Source organism: Peromyscus eremicus, chromosome 14 (genome assembly GCF_949786415.1).
Source record: "Peromyscus eremicus chromosome 14, PerEre_H2_v1, whole genome shotgun sequence".
Classification (NCBI taxonomy): Eukaryota; Metazoa; Chordata; class Mammalia; order Rodentia; family Cricetidae; genus Peromyscus; species Peromyscus eremicus.
Window position 1 is genome coordinate 58,520,066 of NC_081430.1, and position 15,230 is coordinate 58,535,295.

A 15,230-nucleotide genomic window follows, 5' to 3' on the forward strand; every position below is an offset into this window, starting at 1 on the left:
ACGCCTCTCCTTTGAGCTACTCAGCCTCTCCAGGTGGCAGCCCAGGTTTCTAACCACACATCACCTCACATTTCGTGTGTTTAGCTTAAGCCTTCTTCACCATTCACCTAGATTTCTTTAAGTTCTTTGAATTCAGATTGTTATCACACATGCACATGCGTGCGTGTGGTGCCTGTGGGGTCTGTGTGTGTGTGTGTGTGTGTGTGTGTGTGTGTGTGTGTGTGAGTGGGCATGCGCGCAAGCGCGCTATTCCTTGGGCATCCAACCTCTGTCCACTTCTTCCAGCTGAGGACCTGGTTTCCAGGGCAACCTGCCTCCCCTAGAGGTAGACCAGAGCCCTCTGCTCCCTACTGCCCAGTGTCTTCTGAACTTCCCTGGCTCAGACCTTACTTTCATCTTAAAATTGTGGCGAAGTGTACATAGTGTGCTCATCATGTGGCCCACACAGCACAGGTGCAGTCAGCAGCGTTCAGTGCATTCCCAGCTCTCCGGTCTCATCCATACTGTCCCCAGACTCTCGTCGCCCTTGCAGAAGCTTTGCCCTGCAACAGAGTCAGTCCCCATTCCTCCTGCAGCTATGGCCAGTCTGCACTCTGCTCTGTCTCTGGAGTTTGATGACTGCAGGGGACCTCATATAAGTGGAATCCTCCCATTTTTGTCCTAGCATGAGCCCTCAAGGCTCACCAGAACGTCACTCCTTCCTATTGCTAAATGATATCGCATTGCATGTTCTGGGCACTCCCCTCTCTGGACAGCTGAGGTAGAAAGTGCTCAAACATGCTACCCTTCACCACATGCTGTCCATTGTCCCCAGTGTCCATGAAGGCAGGGCCTGTCTGTTACAGATCCAGGAAACTCATGGTGCATTTGCTAGAGGGAAGAGCTCACACAGCTCTGTCCTGTCCTTCCCTATCCCTTTAGTATTCATGGAGACTGTGTGATGTCAGCTCTTGATGCTCGAGATGCCCGGGCACTGTCAGTCTCATGGTTTCCTTCTCCTCGCTCTGCCTTGGGATCCTTCTTGAAAATGAGATCAGTTGCTCAGCTGACCTGCTGGAGGGCTGGCAAGGTGGAGGCAAACTACACAGAACAATTGGTGTGGAAACTCAGAGATGCTTGGATACTTTCTATATAGTCCTTGGGTTTCCTGTATTCTCAGAGCAAAGAAAGATGTGAGCACCTGTGTGATTTAGAGTAAGCCGGGGTCTGTGTGCAGGAGCTGGAGTAGGCGAGCTTGACTTACCTCCCTGGAGAAAAGCTCTCCTGGCCCTGTCCAGTCATTGGAGACTTGTCAAATCAACAGGGCCACTGGAGCCTGTCCCTTTGTCCTTGATGCTGGCAAGGGATTTCCCTGGCAACCTTGGCAGAGCTGCATACTAGGGAGCTTTAACCTGTCTAAGGGAAGTCTATTTTGAACTCCAAGTGAAGCCAGAGTTTTTAAGTTAGACTTCTTACTCAACAAGCCCCACAACAGCCGTCCTCACATAGGTCCCAGGAGTTTTAAAAGTGGCACTGGCCAACCTGATGCCAGCACACTGCCACTACAGTGCCACAGACTAAGTTAAAATGCCAGATTGGAATGATTGAGAAAGAAAAAGAAAACCTTTGGCTGAATTTAGAAATCAAGATTTGAAAGTTTTTTTCAGAAATACTACCTAAAAATAAAATCAGTAGGATGTATTCACAGGCAGTTTTTTTGTTTTTGGTTTTTTTTGTTTGTTTGTTTGTTTTTGTTTTTGTTTTTAAATAGAAAATAAAACAGTGACAGAAGAACCGAAGAGTACAGGCTAAGGCCTTTTCAGGCCTTTTATGCAGCGCGGAAAGTCTATACCCAGAGTCTGCGTGGAAAGCTGCACACAGCTCCTCTAGCCACTTTTCCTGTAGGAGGCCTGCTGTGCTGAGCTGACAGCCACCATCATGGCCTTAGTTCCAGCCCTTCAAGTGCAGCCCCAGCCTAGGAGGCCTGGAAAAGTGTTGAGAAGCAGTGTAGAAGGTTCTAGCACTGGATACACATGGTGACTGGAAGGCACACACCCTGCATCTGCCAGCAGTATAGGGGTCTACTTCATGGCCATGGGCAGTGTTGCTGATAGGATTCAGAAGCATGTCCGTCTTAGTTTGGCACTGCCAAGAAGAGACATAAAACCAAGCATAGCCAGGGACTGTCTAACCAGAGGTGGGGCTATTACCTGTCTGACATGTTCTTGCAGTACACTGACAGAGCACCCTCCAGATACTAGCCTGGGAGAGCCATGCCCCCAAGTTGGTCTAGCCCAGTGGTCGCCGCAGGCTTAGTCTCCGTGTAGGTCCTGTAAGTGGCTCTGCTCTGTCCCCATGATGGCCCACGGGTCTTTGCAGTGTGCAGTTGTTGGACAGAGGTGTGTTCTGAGAGCAGTGATGGCTGCAGCTGCCTGCATTTGGTCTTGTTGGGACTGGGCTTAGTGGCATCCTGCCTGGGTTCTGCACTTGGTGTTTGAAATCAGCAGGGGTAGCAGAGTCATTATGAGTTTCGGCCCCTTTATGACACGTTGGAGCACATATTGCTCCATTCCCAGCCAAGAAAGAGGCCTCCTTGGCCACTGAAGGTTCCCTCTTCCCATGTGTCCTTTGGAGCAGATGATGTGACTGCTTTAGCAGTGCTGAAAAACAGTGAAATCTCTAAAAGAGCAGCTATGCGTAACCGTGTCACCCATTAGTGACCTCTGTGACACTGAGAAATTGTTGTATTGTCTTTTCCACTCATTTCTATTTATTTGTTTGTTTGTTTATTTTGGTTTTTTAAGACAGGGTTTCTCTGTGTAGTTTTGGTGCTTGTCCTGGATCTTGCTCTGTAGACCAGGCTGGCCTTGAACTCACAGAGATCCGCCTGGCTTCCCCCCCTTTCCCCCCCCCCAGTTTCTGGATTAAAGGCGTGTGCCACTGCCGCCCACCTCATTTCTAATTTTTATATGTATATATTTTGAATGGCTGTTTAAACTTTCACAACTTACGGCAGTCCCTTTGACATTAAGGTAGTTTACAGTATTTTAGAATCATAAATAAAATGTCATAGTCTCAAACAGTAAGCTTCTTGCGTATGCCTTCTGCACATGGGTGGCAGAAGCAGGCAGATCTCTGAAGTTTGAGGCCAACCTGGTCTACAAAGGGAATTCCAGGACAACCAGGACTGTTACACAGAGAAACCCTTTCTCAAAAAAAGATATGGAAAAAAATAATTAAAAATAAACTTCTTAGGAATACACTTATTAAAGAGTTGAGAAGCTACTATTCCACTGAAAACTCCAAAACACTCATAACAGAGATAGAAGGCAGAAATGAGAGAGTGCCAGCCCATGCTCTTGGCTTGGAAGATTAGGATAGTTAAAGGGTCAATACTATCCTAGTGACCTACAGACATAGGAAATGCCTAACAAAATATGAATGATGTTTTATCCAGAAAAATTCGTCTTAAAATCTGTTGGGAAGACCAAGATCCCAAATCTTGAAAGAGAAGGAAAGGGCTGGAGGACTTATGCATCCTGATTGTAAAACAACAACGTTACATTGTGGTTTTCCGTAAGGACACCCAAGGCCAGTAGACTAGAATGGAAAGCCAGGAATAAATCCAGTTCAAAGGGGAGAGTACTGGAAACTGGAAGGCCACAGACAAAAGACAGAGGTTGGATCCTTAGCTCACACACGTACAGGAATGAACTCAAAATGGGTCAAAATCCCAAATGCTGTGAACCAAAAGTATAAAGATGAAAGAATTGGGAGTAGGGAGTTCATGATATTAGATTTAGCAATGATATTTTTGGATACAATGTTAAAAAGTATGGGTAATAACTGAAAAACTAGGTAAATTGGACTATGTCAAAATTGAAAACCTCAGTGTATGCAAGGGTAAACAATCAGCAGAATGGACAACCTATAAAGTAGAAGTAAATATTTGCAAATCACTTACCTGATAACAGATTAATATCTAGACCATATGAAGAACTCCTACACATGAGCAATAACAAAACAACTTCATTTAAATATATAAAAGACCTAGGTTGACATTTCTGAGAAGAGAATATATACAGATGGCCTGTAGGCCCATGGATACAAGCTCAGGTCACTAATCATTAACGATGCAAGTGAAAATTATACTGAGACCACACACAAAAGACACCTTGTGTGTTGTATATTGGACTTGAAATGGTACAAGCACTGTAAAAACAGTATGGAGGCACGTTGTAAACTTTAGAGTAGTCTTACTGCAATTCCACATCAGTATTCACATCCAAGAGAATCTAGAACTCTGAACTGTACACTTTGAAAAACTTGAAAATGGTTAAGATGGGGCTCAACAGGTAAAGGTATTTGCTGCCAAGACTGATGATCCGATCGTCTATCCTGGGGAGACCCACATGGTAGAAGGAAAGATCTGGTTCCTGCAGGTGGTCCTCTGATGCATGCCATGACATGTGTGGGCGTGCACACGGGTAAATTTAATACATTTTTAAATAGTTGAGATAATTTCGTGTTATGTGTCATATTTCAACATGATTTTTAAATACGTTCTGAATGAACTGTTTCATTCATGGTTATTATATTTCTAGAATGGATTCTTAAAGTAAAATTACTAAGAAAGGTCTCTTGGTACCTGAGTTGAATTTGATTGTCTAAGACAGTGAGCACAGTTTATAGTTCTGTTGTCAAAACTCTGTCATATGCAGTTACGATCGTTTATACCGTTAGAGTTGGGCGGGTGAGGTGGCTCAGTGGTAAAGGTGCCACTGCCAAGCCCGACTCCATCCCCTGGACCCACATGGGGGGAAGAGAGAACTGACTCGAAGCTGTCCTCTGACTTCCACATGCGTGCCCTGACATGTGTACACTGAATAATACAGACAAAGTAAATACATGTAAAAAATTATTGTTGACTTAATAGATAAAAAATACTTTCTTACGCAGTTACTGACCATTCTTTTTTTTTTTTTTTTGGTTTTCCGAGACAGGGTTTCTCTATGTAGCTTTGCGCCTTTCCTGGAACTCACTCTGTAGCCCAGGCTGGCCTCGAACTCACAGAGATCTGCCTGCCCCTGCCTCCCGTGTGCTGGGATTAAAGGCGTGCGCCACCACCACTGCCCAGCTCTGACCATTCTTTTTACATGAACTAGATAATTTAAATCCTAAGGGCTTAATGTTTTTCTAATAAATTTTATTAATTTGTATTCATATTTTTCTTTGTTTTGGGAGAGAATGTGCTGAAGTTTGGGGTTATTTCAGCTTTTTAAATTAATTCTTGTGAAACATACAAAATAACTAGGTTCAGAGTTGAGCGTTATTTTCAGGTGTTTGTAAGTATCCTTTTCTAACTGTAGAGTTCATTCTTCTGTCCAAAAGCTGTGGGGGTCAAAGTAGTGATTTGTTTTGTGTTTGCTTATCTAACTCCTCCGAGATTTATTTTGGTGTGAAGAAAGGTGTCGATTGATTTTTCCTGCGTAGACTTTAGCAGTAATCTCCCTTCTTCTCTAGTCCACTGACATGTGTCTGTTGGGTTGGGTCACTGCCTCTGTCCCCCTGCTTCCTCTCATGTATGCCTGGTCACACTGTCATAATCTATTGACTGCATGGTTGGTGGCACTAGCCCCTCTCTTCAGAATTGTCCTCATTCTTGTCTTTTATTCTTTCCAGGTGAATTTTAGAATGGTCTTGTCATTTATCTTGAAAAATAAAGAGCCCCCCCTGGACTTTGGGTGGAAAAGAATAGAAGGCATTTAGTCAGCACTAACTCGAGTATCTTCGCAGGTACCTGGGTTTCCAGTTCATGAGCACATCTTCTGTCTGTTAGGTATTTTTTTCCTTCCCCCTGTTTGTTTATACTTTTAGAGGTTTAGGGTTTTGGGGGGAGGGGTCTTTTCTTCTTTTTATAGAGTTCCACTGTGTAGTCTAGTCTGTCATGAACTCTTGCTCCAGCTGAGTGCTCAGAGTATGCTGTGCCCCCTCATGCCCAGCTACATTATGTTTTATCAGTGATTTTCAGATTATAGTCTTGGAGTTCTTTAAAGAACTACTTTATATGCATAAGGTTTCAAAGAGTATGGGAGAAATCACTAATAAAGTTTGAAATCCTTTGATCTAAGATCATTAGGAAAAATACATCAAAAAGTGTCTTCGCTTTCTTTGCCTTTGAATCTGTTATATAAAGCTTCTCCCCTGTTTTTCTGTATTCCAGTCCATCAGCACTGCTGTAGGGTGTGCACAACCCCCGTCACCTCCTATGAAATAGTCAATTATTGGCAGGCAGAGTATAAGAAGTGTTTGCCTGTGGACCCTTACTCCCCCTCTGTGGACCCATTGTTCTTTATGTCAGTCCATCTGGCATCACTCTTTGAATGAGAAGGTGATGGTGAGGGAAATGAGCCTTGCCCTCAGCACTGCCTGATTGGGGAAGGGGGATATCCTCTCTTGAGAGACAAAGTGAGGTTGGGAGGTTGTAGGGGTGGGGGTCAGTTGAGAAACTCCTGGGGACAAGTAAGCAGAATCTCTTGTGTAGCCTATATATGCAAGTGCAGAGAACACCATTGGGTGGCTTCCATGTTCCAGGAGTTAGAGATAATATGCTAGGGCTGAGGTGTAATTCATGGCAGATCTGGTGTGCCTGAAGCCCCAGGTCCATCCCAGCCCTGCAAGACCATCACCTCTGCCAAGCTGTAGAATCCCTCGGCATATTTGGCTCTGAGGGAAAGAGGATAGCAATACAAATAGGCTTACTTTTTTCCTGTTGAGTTATCTTAACAGTTACTGGAAAGGTAAAGTCTATGTTCTCATTGGTGAGGAGGGATCTGATAATCACCCTAAATTCACTGCAGTATATCAGGCTAGACCCATAGAAGTAACTGACCAGCATGTCAGGTGTGTTTAGAAGTTAAAGGGTTTTATTTATCTTATTCTTGAATTGAGCAGATTATAAAATGTTACAGCATAATTACGGTAATTTTTCTTTTTTCTGTGAGGTGAGGAATCTTTCAGTTCTGCCAGAGAGTTTCCTCATATTTTCATTGCCTCCTTTGGACCTAGCAGTAGCAGTTCTTTCTGTAGGGAAATTATCTCACCAATACCTGACAGTGCTCCAGTTCGGGAATGGTCTTTCTCCTGAGAGTAGTTTTTTACATTAACTTTTTTTTAAAGATATGAATAGTAACATAACAAAAATAAATGAAAAAGCCTTAATTTTGAATTTAAAGAAAGCAAAACTTAAAGAATCTAACATATTAACATTTTTAAACTACAAAAATAGAGCTGGCCAGATGGCTCAGCAGGTAAAGGCACTTGCCACCAAGTCTGACGACCCAGGTGTCATCCCTGGTACCCATACGGTGGGTGGAAAGAGAGAACTGTTTCCCTGCATTTTGTCCTGAGCTGTGGAGACAGACAGGCACACATGCATACACACACACACACACACACACACACACACACACACACACACACATATAAATAAACAAACAAACCAGACATAGCATTTTATCTTATGCCCCCTTTTCCCCCTGTTCCATGCTTTTTAAAAAGTCTCATAGGCATCTGCAGCACTTCCTGGCTATTGACTATTAAGCAGCTCTTGCGTAGACTTTTAACCCTCATTTTTCTGGGGCTGGGAGTGAAAACTGTGTCTCAGGAAGAAATCTTGTGTCCTGAATACAAATCCCTCACTTGCCATCCCCATTGTTAGTAAGGAGGAGGCTGAGCACAGGATTGGGGACTAATGCATTGGAGTTTTGTAATATTTAAATAGCCATTACTTTTTTAAAAACTGTGTTACCAGAATGCTACCAGAATGCTCCTAAAGTGAGTCCTTGGATCAGGGTAGAACTTAGTAACGGGAGGTTTTACTAGCGAGCACCAGGCCCTGGGTTCAACCCCTACTGTGAAAAAAAAAAAAACACTACTAAATGAGTGAAATAAGAGCTGGGAGGTAGAGGGTACAGTGCAGGTGGGTAGAAGGTGCCACTGAATTGGTAGAATCATGGAGAGCATGCATACATATGCTTCCTTTTTCTGGTTGCTTTCACTGTCTGATCGGGCTTGTGGCCTCTGGTGCCATCCCCTGAGAGCTGGGATCCTTGCCTGAAAGTTAGTGAGAAATGAAGACTGTAGAAAGCCGGAAAATGCCCAGGCTTTTACTGCACACACACACTGACAGCCAACAGAACGCTCTTTCCGTTTGCAGGCTTTTTTTTTTTCCAGTGTCATTTTAAGTTGCAGCTTCCAGCCAATCAGCGAGCTCCATGCCCACTGACATCACGAAGCAGCCAGTTCCCTCCAGCTGCAGAGAGCTTCAGTTTGTCTTTTTTTTTTTTTAAACTAAAATGGAGGCTGGTTTCTTGCCTTAAGGAGTACAGCGCCCTTCCCGCTGGAGCCTAGATGTTGACATGTAATAAGGCGGGCAGCGGGATGGTGGTGGATGCGGCCAGCTCCAACGGGCCTTTCCAGCCCGTGGCCCTTCTCCACATTCGAGGTGAGTTATTGTGTGTTCTACTGACCGGAACCTTCCGTGGGTAGTTAATAAATGGCTATTGTGCTTTGGATAGGAAAAGCAGGAAGTCTATCCAGCAGTACCCCCTCCACGTAGATGGGACTGCCCCTGAGCAGGCCGGGGTGTCACCACTGATCGGTGGGCATTCTACACATTACTTACGGGGCCTGAGGCTCGGGAGGCCTCGCACGCAGAGTTCAAAGCTGGTTTTTCTGCTTTCTGCCTGCTCTCCCATCCCCCTTTCGAGGCTGTGCTGATGTCAAAGGATGTGAAGTCACTGCCCGGGGAAGGTCTTGGGTGGGGGAAGGAAGGAGAGGCGGGCCGGCGGGCCAGGCCAAGTTGTCCACTCACAGAGTTTGTGTTACCTTGGTGTTGGTGTTGTTTAATACTGCAAGGGTTTTGCCGGGGACACGGCTCTGAATTAAGGATGAACTGTGGGCAGAGAATGTGCAGAATTGATCAGAAGAGAACTTCCTTTTGGAGGATGTGTACTCTAGCTGTGCACCCTGAAGGGAAATAGGCTCGTGCTTGAGATCCTGAGGTCTGCTGGGCTTCTGATCTGAAATGTTAGCTGTTAGCTTTAGTGCAGGCTTAGGAAACGTTTTGCATTTACAAAGGCTTTGTTAAGATTTGAAAGGGCAACAAGTTTTCAGTGTGTATATAGGTCACAGGAATGTCCAGACTGTGGGAAGCAAATCGGTGGCTTTTTCTACACCCTCCCCCCACCTTGAGATGCTGTAGAAATTGGCTTCACAATGGCTAAATGTAAAACAGCCAGGAGGAAGCTGAGGGTGATTACAGGGAACCGCAGGTGCCTGAGCTGCACGACCTAGGCAGCTGTTTGTATTTTGATTCTGAACCATTGGCTAGTTAGCAGTAACATGACTGGATTACGTATAGAAGGCCAATATTAACACATTTAAGGTCCCTTATGGCTAACAGGGTTGTTGTTTTTTTTTAATTTTATTATATGTGTATATGTGTTTTGCCTGCATCTATGTATGTGCACCATACATGCCTTGGTGCCCACAGAGGTCAGAAGAAGGCATCAGATCCTCTGGAACTGGAGTTATGGATGGCTCTGAACCACCATGTAGGTGCTGGGAACTGAACCCGGTCAGTAGCAACAAGTGCTCTTAACCACTGAGTCATCTCTCCAGCCACAACAAATGTGGTTTGTGAGCCTTCTGTGTCTTATAAGACACTGATACTCTAGTTCTTCTTTGAATTATGGATTTGTTCTGAAATAGAATCATTTGGTTTTATATTTTATAAATAGAATCATTAATTTGTGAGGGCCTTGTTGTTAGTTCCAAACTTTCTGTGCCTATTATGGAGTTGTCCCCTCTTAGTTCAGGATCTAATTGTTAAGGACAATCATGAAATGCCTGACCCTGAAGGGACTTGAGGTTTTAAGAAGGGGTAACCTGTAGCAGCCTAAAACTAGCTTGTAATGCAAACAGGTGGGCTAGCTTCTCATTTTAAATCTCAATGAACATTTCATTTCCTCCTAAAGACTTCTTAAAGCAGCCGCCTTAACTTCTAATTGTCTTGAACTTGCTAAAAGGGGTTGCTGTGAGCCAAGTGCTGAAGGTCATTTAAAGTGACTAACGTGGAGCCCCTTCCCCAGAGGATCCCAGCAGGAGAGGGACAAAGGAAGGACACCTGAGGGCTGGACCCTCCCTCTTTAAGACAGAAGGGTCTTCCACCCAAAAGGGAATGCAACTTGCCCAAGATCACAGAGCCCTTAAATGGTAGGACTAAGAGTCCAAATCCAGGGAGCTGTTTTGTTGTTTGCAATCTTTAAAAATATTTTTAAAAAGAAATGGTGGCCGTGGCAGAATATCTTGCAAGAGGGTTACAGTTTGCTCCCCAGTGCCCTTGTTGTCTGTTCAGCCCAAGGCCCTCTTTTGCATGACAGTTGTCCACCAGTTGTCCATTTCTTATTCATTTTCCACACCTCGTGTTTGTCAGAACCATGTCCAGGCTGGTCCTAACTTGGACCATGCAGATTTCACTGTGGTGTGCTGCCCTGGAGTGGGGACGGTCAAGTAAACAAGGAGCACTACTGCTGACCAGATTCGCAATCCCGGGAGTTTTGCAGCTACTGATACTGATAGTGGTTAATGTGTCGAATTTACCATTCCTGAAAATTCAAGTGTGAAAGGGATATAGTTTACCCTGGCACAGCCCTGACTGCCTCTGAGGGAGAGGGCATGGCTGTAAATTTAGCGTGATGACTTAGATCCTGCACTTGCAGCGTTCTCCAAGAGAATAGCCTGCCGGGATGGGAATGCACTCTGTGACGTCCACTGTGCTAGCCTGTGGCCACATGTGACTATCAAGCACTTAAAATGTACAGCTGATAATTCTTTATTTTAGGTAAGTGTCAGCCAGGGGTTGTCCAATTGGACAGCAAAGGTCTAGTCTGGATTTGGCACTTTTTCAAGTAAAGTCCAGACTGTAAATATTTTGGCCCTTAGCAAAAGCAGCCACAGAGGTAAGCAAAGCTTGTCTGTTGTCCAACAAAGCTTTATTTACACAAGCAGATAGCAGACTAGATTTACTCATGGATCACAGGCTGCTGCTGTGTTCTAGGCTACTCCTGCATGTCTGAGTTGCCTGTGTAGACTAGTAGAACACGAATGATTCCTGAAGCTTCCGGTCCTGCCTCTCCTGCTCCCTGGAGCTCAGCTGACCCACCTCAGGGCCAGGTTTCAGGCAGGGACAGCTCAGCCAGGAAGATGCCAGTGACCAGAGAAGGAAGCAGGACAGGCAGCCTAGAACCTTTCCTGTCTCACACCTGTCATCTTGTGCTGATTAATCTCCAGTAAACTTCCTGGGTGATGGTGGGGAAGCCTCTTTCTCCTGGGAAGCTGGAGTCTAGTTATGGGAATCCTGGTCTCTCACAAGGTCTTGCTGGGTCATGGGTTGGTTGATGTTCACTTTGCCAATAAGAACTTAGGAAGAACCTCCACAATAGACTACTGGCAATGGTTGAGAGACAGCCCGAACTGACCTACTCTGGTGATTGGATGGCCAAACACCCTAACCGTCGTGGTAGAACTCTCATCCAATGACTGATGGAAGTGGATGCAGAGATCCATGGCCAGGCCCCAGGTGGAGCTCTGGGAGTCTAATTGGTGAGAAAGAAGAGGGATTGTATGAGCGAGAGATGTTGAGACCATGACTGGAAAAAGCACAGGGACAAATAGCCAAACTAGTGGAAACACATGAACTATGAACCAATAGCTGAGGAGCCCCCAACTGGATCAGGCCCTCTGGATAAGTGAGACAGTCGATTAGCTTGAACTGTTTGGGAGGCCCCCAGGCAGTGGGACCGGGACCTGTCTTTAGTGCATGAGCTGGCTTTTTGGAGCCTGGGGCCTATGCTGGGACTCTTTGCTCAGCCTGGGTGAAGGGAGGAGGGGACTGGACCTGCCTCTACTGAATCTACCAGGCTGAGCTGAATCCCCAGGGGAGTCCTTACCCTGGAGGAGATGGGAATGGGGGGTGGATTGGGGGAAGGAGGGAGGACAGAGGAATCTGTGGCTAATATGTAAAATTAAATTATAAAATTAAAAAAAAAAAAGAACTTAGGAAGAAGCCATGCAGGAAGCAAGTGAAGAAGTCGACCCTCAGCCTCCATTTCCTAGAACAGTCTGATGCTGTGTTGACAGTAACTGCGGCATGGGTGGGCGACTGAATTCAGGACACACTCAAGGCGTGTGTTATGTGAGCACTGATGAGAATGAGAATGGGATCCACTGTTACACACTTTGTGTGTGTGTGTATGGTGGTTTTTCATGACAGGGTTTCTCTGTGTTGCCTTGGCTGTCCTGGAATTGCTTTGTAGACCAGGCTGGCCTTGAACTCACAGAGATCCACCTGCCTCTGCCTCCCAAGTGCTGGGATTAAAGGCGTGTACCACCTATCCCAGCTGAGTTACCTACATTCTTCAAACAAGGAAGAAAAACTGCCAGAATAAGACTTTTAAAAGAGTAAAGGATTCCTTCTCTGTGTTCATTGGGTTGCTGTCTATCACCCACCCTCTCTCTGAATGGCTCAGCTCTGGGCAGAGTATAGGAATGCACCTGTGCACCCTCCCTGCGCTGGTGCTGCATGTGAAGTTGTTTGCTGTTTGTCACTGATGGTGTCAAGAGTGACTAATAACAAACAGCCTCTTGGGGGAGGGCTGTTGGTGAAGGCTGCACACCTTTGCAGTCATTAGTTCTGCCCTTGGACTTGGGGAGAAGGCCTGCTCATGTGGTTCTCGCCTTATAGTAAAAGCCATTTCCTGAATTCTTTCATTGAGATATGTTAATCATGTAGAAGTATGAGAGAAGAAACTGGGGATGTTGCTTGGTTGGTAGAGTGGTCTCCTAGCATCCATGAAGCCCAGGGTTCCGTCCCCAGCACCTCATGAAGCCGAGTATGGTTGACAACACTCAGGTGGAAACAGGAATATCAGAAGTCCAGGGCTACAAAGTGAGCTCAGGACAGCTGTGGCTCTGTGAGAACCTGAGTAAGTGTCCTGGGAGGGGTGGGTGGGAAGTTTCAACCTAGGAAGAGAATCAGTGGCAAGTCAAAGGCACAGCTGGAGTGTACCAACTTCTCTTCCTTGCCCCACATATCCTTTAGTATGTATGTCCCAGGGAACACTTGCTAGCTCACTCAGGAAGCCTGCTGGGTCTCACCTCGGTGTCACCCAGCCTGGAGGCTTGGGGCTACTGCCTCAGGTGACTGTCCCGTGTTAGTGCCAAGACCAAGGCCACATCCATCTGTCCCACTTTGCCTTTTGAGTCCTTCCAGTACTGGAAAACACAGTTATTTCCATTTTTTTTCCTGAAGAGAAGGGAGTATCTTCTGCAGGACCATAGAAATGCAGTGAGTCTAAGGTAGTCAGAGTCCAGCACAGCTTCTATCACAGAATTGCAAGGTTAGGGGAACACTTACACACACACACACACACACACACACACACACACACACACACACACACGTACACACTAAAATTTTTTTATGTAATTTTGAAAAAAATTTAAAGCCTTCCTTTTTAATCTTGAAGAGACACTGCCCAAAGCAAGCAAGGACACAACACTGTACCAGCAGATAGAGGCCTGGTTTTATTTTAGGTCCTTGAATTATTCATAAGCCAAAAAATCCTGGTTTAAGAATGCAGGCTAAAGTGTAATGGTTAAATGCAGCGAGTAAATCTAGATCAGCTTTTTGTTTGGAAAAGTACAAACCAAGGGGCTGACGAGATGGCTCAGTGGGAAATACTTCAAGCCTGATGATCTGAGTTCCATCACAGGAACCTACGTGGTGGAAGGAGAGACCTGAACCCTGAAAATTGTCCTGTGACCTCTGACATACATATACACATCCCCCAAACATATTTGAAATGTTACCAAAATAACTACAACATCAGGCTGTGTGTGGTGGTGCTCACCTGTAATTCTGGCACTGGAAGGACTGAAGTAAAAAGATCAAAAATTCAAGACTAGCATGGGATGCTTATTAATAAGTTCAAGGCCAGCCTGGGGCTATATTGTGACAATCCTGTAAGTGAAACTGTAGCTGTGGTTTGGGGCAGTTGGAGAACCCTGGTGCTGTGTGTAGGTTTCTCCAGGTACAGTAAAGATGTGATATTGTAACTTACTGCCGGGGAGTGCAGACTGAGTGAAGTATTTATCAGTGAATTGTCAGGATCTCTGCAACTTACTCAGAGAGTCAAGGGGACATTAAGTCTAAGATGGCATGCTGATACAGTGTAGGGTCTAGGGACGAAGACACCTCAGTATCCGTTCACTTCTGCATAGGCTTTAAGCTTTCCTAATGTTTGAAAGAAGAATGTTAGAAAAGCCGTGCTTTTAGCCGTATATGAAGGACTGGTCACAGCATAGAAATCGCTCCCAAAGTGGCCAGCAGCTGTCATGTGGCCGTTTTACTCCCTGGTTGCTGACTCACAGTGGCTGCACTGCTCCCGTGTGTTATTTTGGGGTGTATACTTGGTTTGATATTGACAGCATTCTTACTGGCCTTACACAGTAACCAGCTGCCTTTAAGGTACACGAGGAGATAAAACAAAGTTTCCCTCTGAGCTTCAGGGTAAGGATAAAGGTGAGGGTAGGGCCTGGTGCCACTGAAAAACACTGGTTATTTTAGACACATGTGACCCTTTCTGTGCCTAGAAATAGGAAAAATAATGTGATTTACCTCTCCGGTTTGTGAGGGATAAACACGGAAATGTATATCAATTGCTTAAGGTGGTGCCTGGACTGTTATAAGACCCTCAAGTGTTAGTGGTGGCCACCTTTTGTGGGACACCTGTGGTACTTTGTGGACCCCAGCAGCTAACCACAGTTACAGCTGGGACACCTGTGTGTTTGGTCCTCTAGAAGCTCATGAGGTCTGTCTGTCTCTCACTTCCAAGCCTTCTCATCTCTTGCCATGTTACCCCCCTAGAGCAGCATCTTCAGTACCCTGTGCAGGTGTATAAGATTATCTGCTGGGTGATCCCAGCTGCCACCTCCATGGCCTTTGTCAAGCACGCACTAACCCGTGATCCAGCCTCCTTAGTTCTGTCAAGCCCAAACTAAGAACTCATGCTTACATTTAACTGTTTTGAAGTAGTCTTAGCATTAATACTAAGACACTTTGGTTTAGAAGTTAGCGATGCTGATTGTGAGCACTCCCAGATAGCATCATTTCCATTTGGGTTTTG

The 15,230-nt window shown here is 45.4% G+C and overlaps 1 protein-coding gene across 9 annotated transcripts in view; it reads left to right on the top strand.

Moving 5' to 3' along the window:
* Positions 1-15,230, top strand: part of Ppp2r5c (protein phosphatase 2 regulatory subunit B'gamma) — a 141,017-nt gene that overhangs the window by 36,229 nt on the left and 89,558 nt on the right. The window contains exon 1 of one of the 9 annotated variants that reach the window (XM_059279218.1): positions 8,344-8,485. The exons of 5 other annotated variants lie outside the window; for them this stretch is intronic. In XM_059279218.1, coding sequence (XP_059135201.1) covers positions 8,392-8,485 — 94 coding nt within the window. In that variant the 5' untranslated portion in view covers positions 8,344-8,391. Of the gene's footprint in view, positions 1-8,343; positions 8,486-15,230 lie in introns of those variants that run through there. 3 more of the 9 variants (XM_059279219.1, XM_059279216.1, XM_059279217.1) reach the window with 3 other exon arrangements.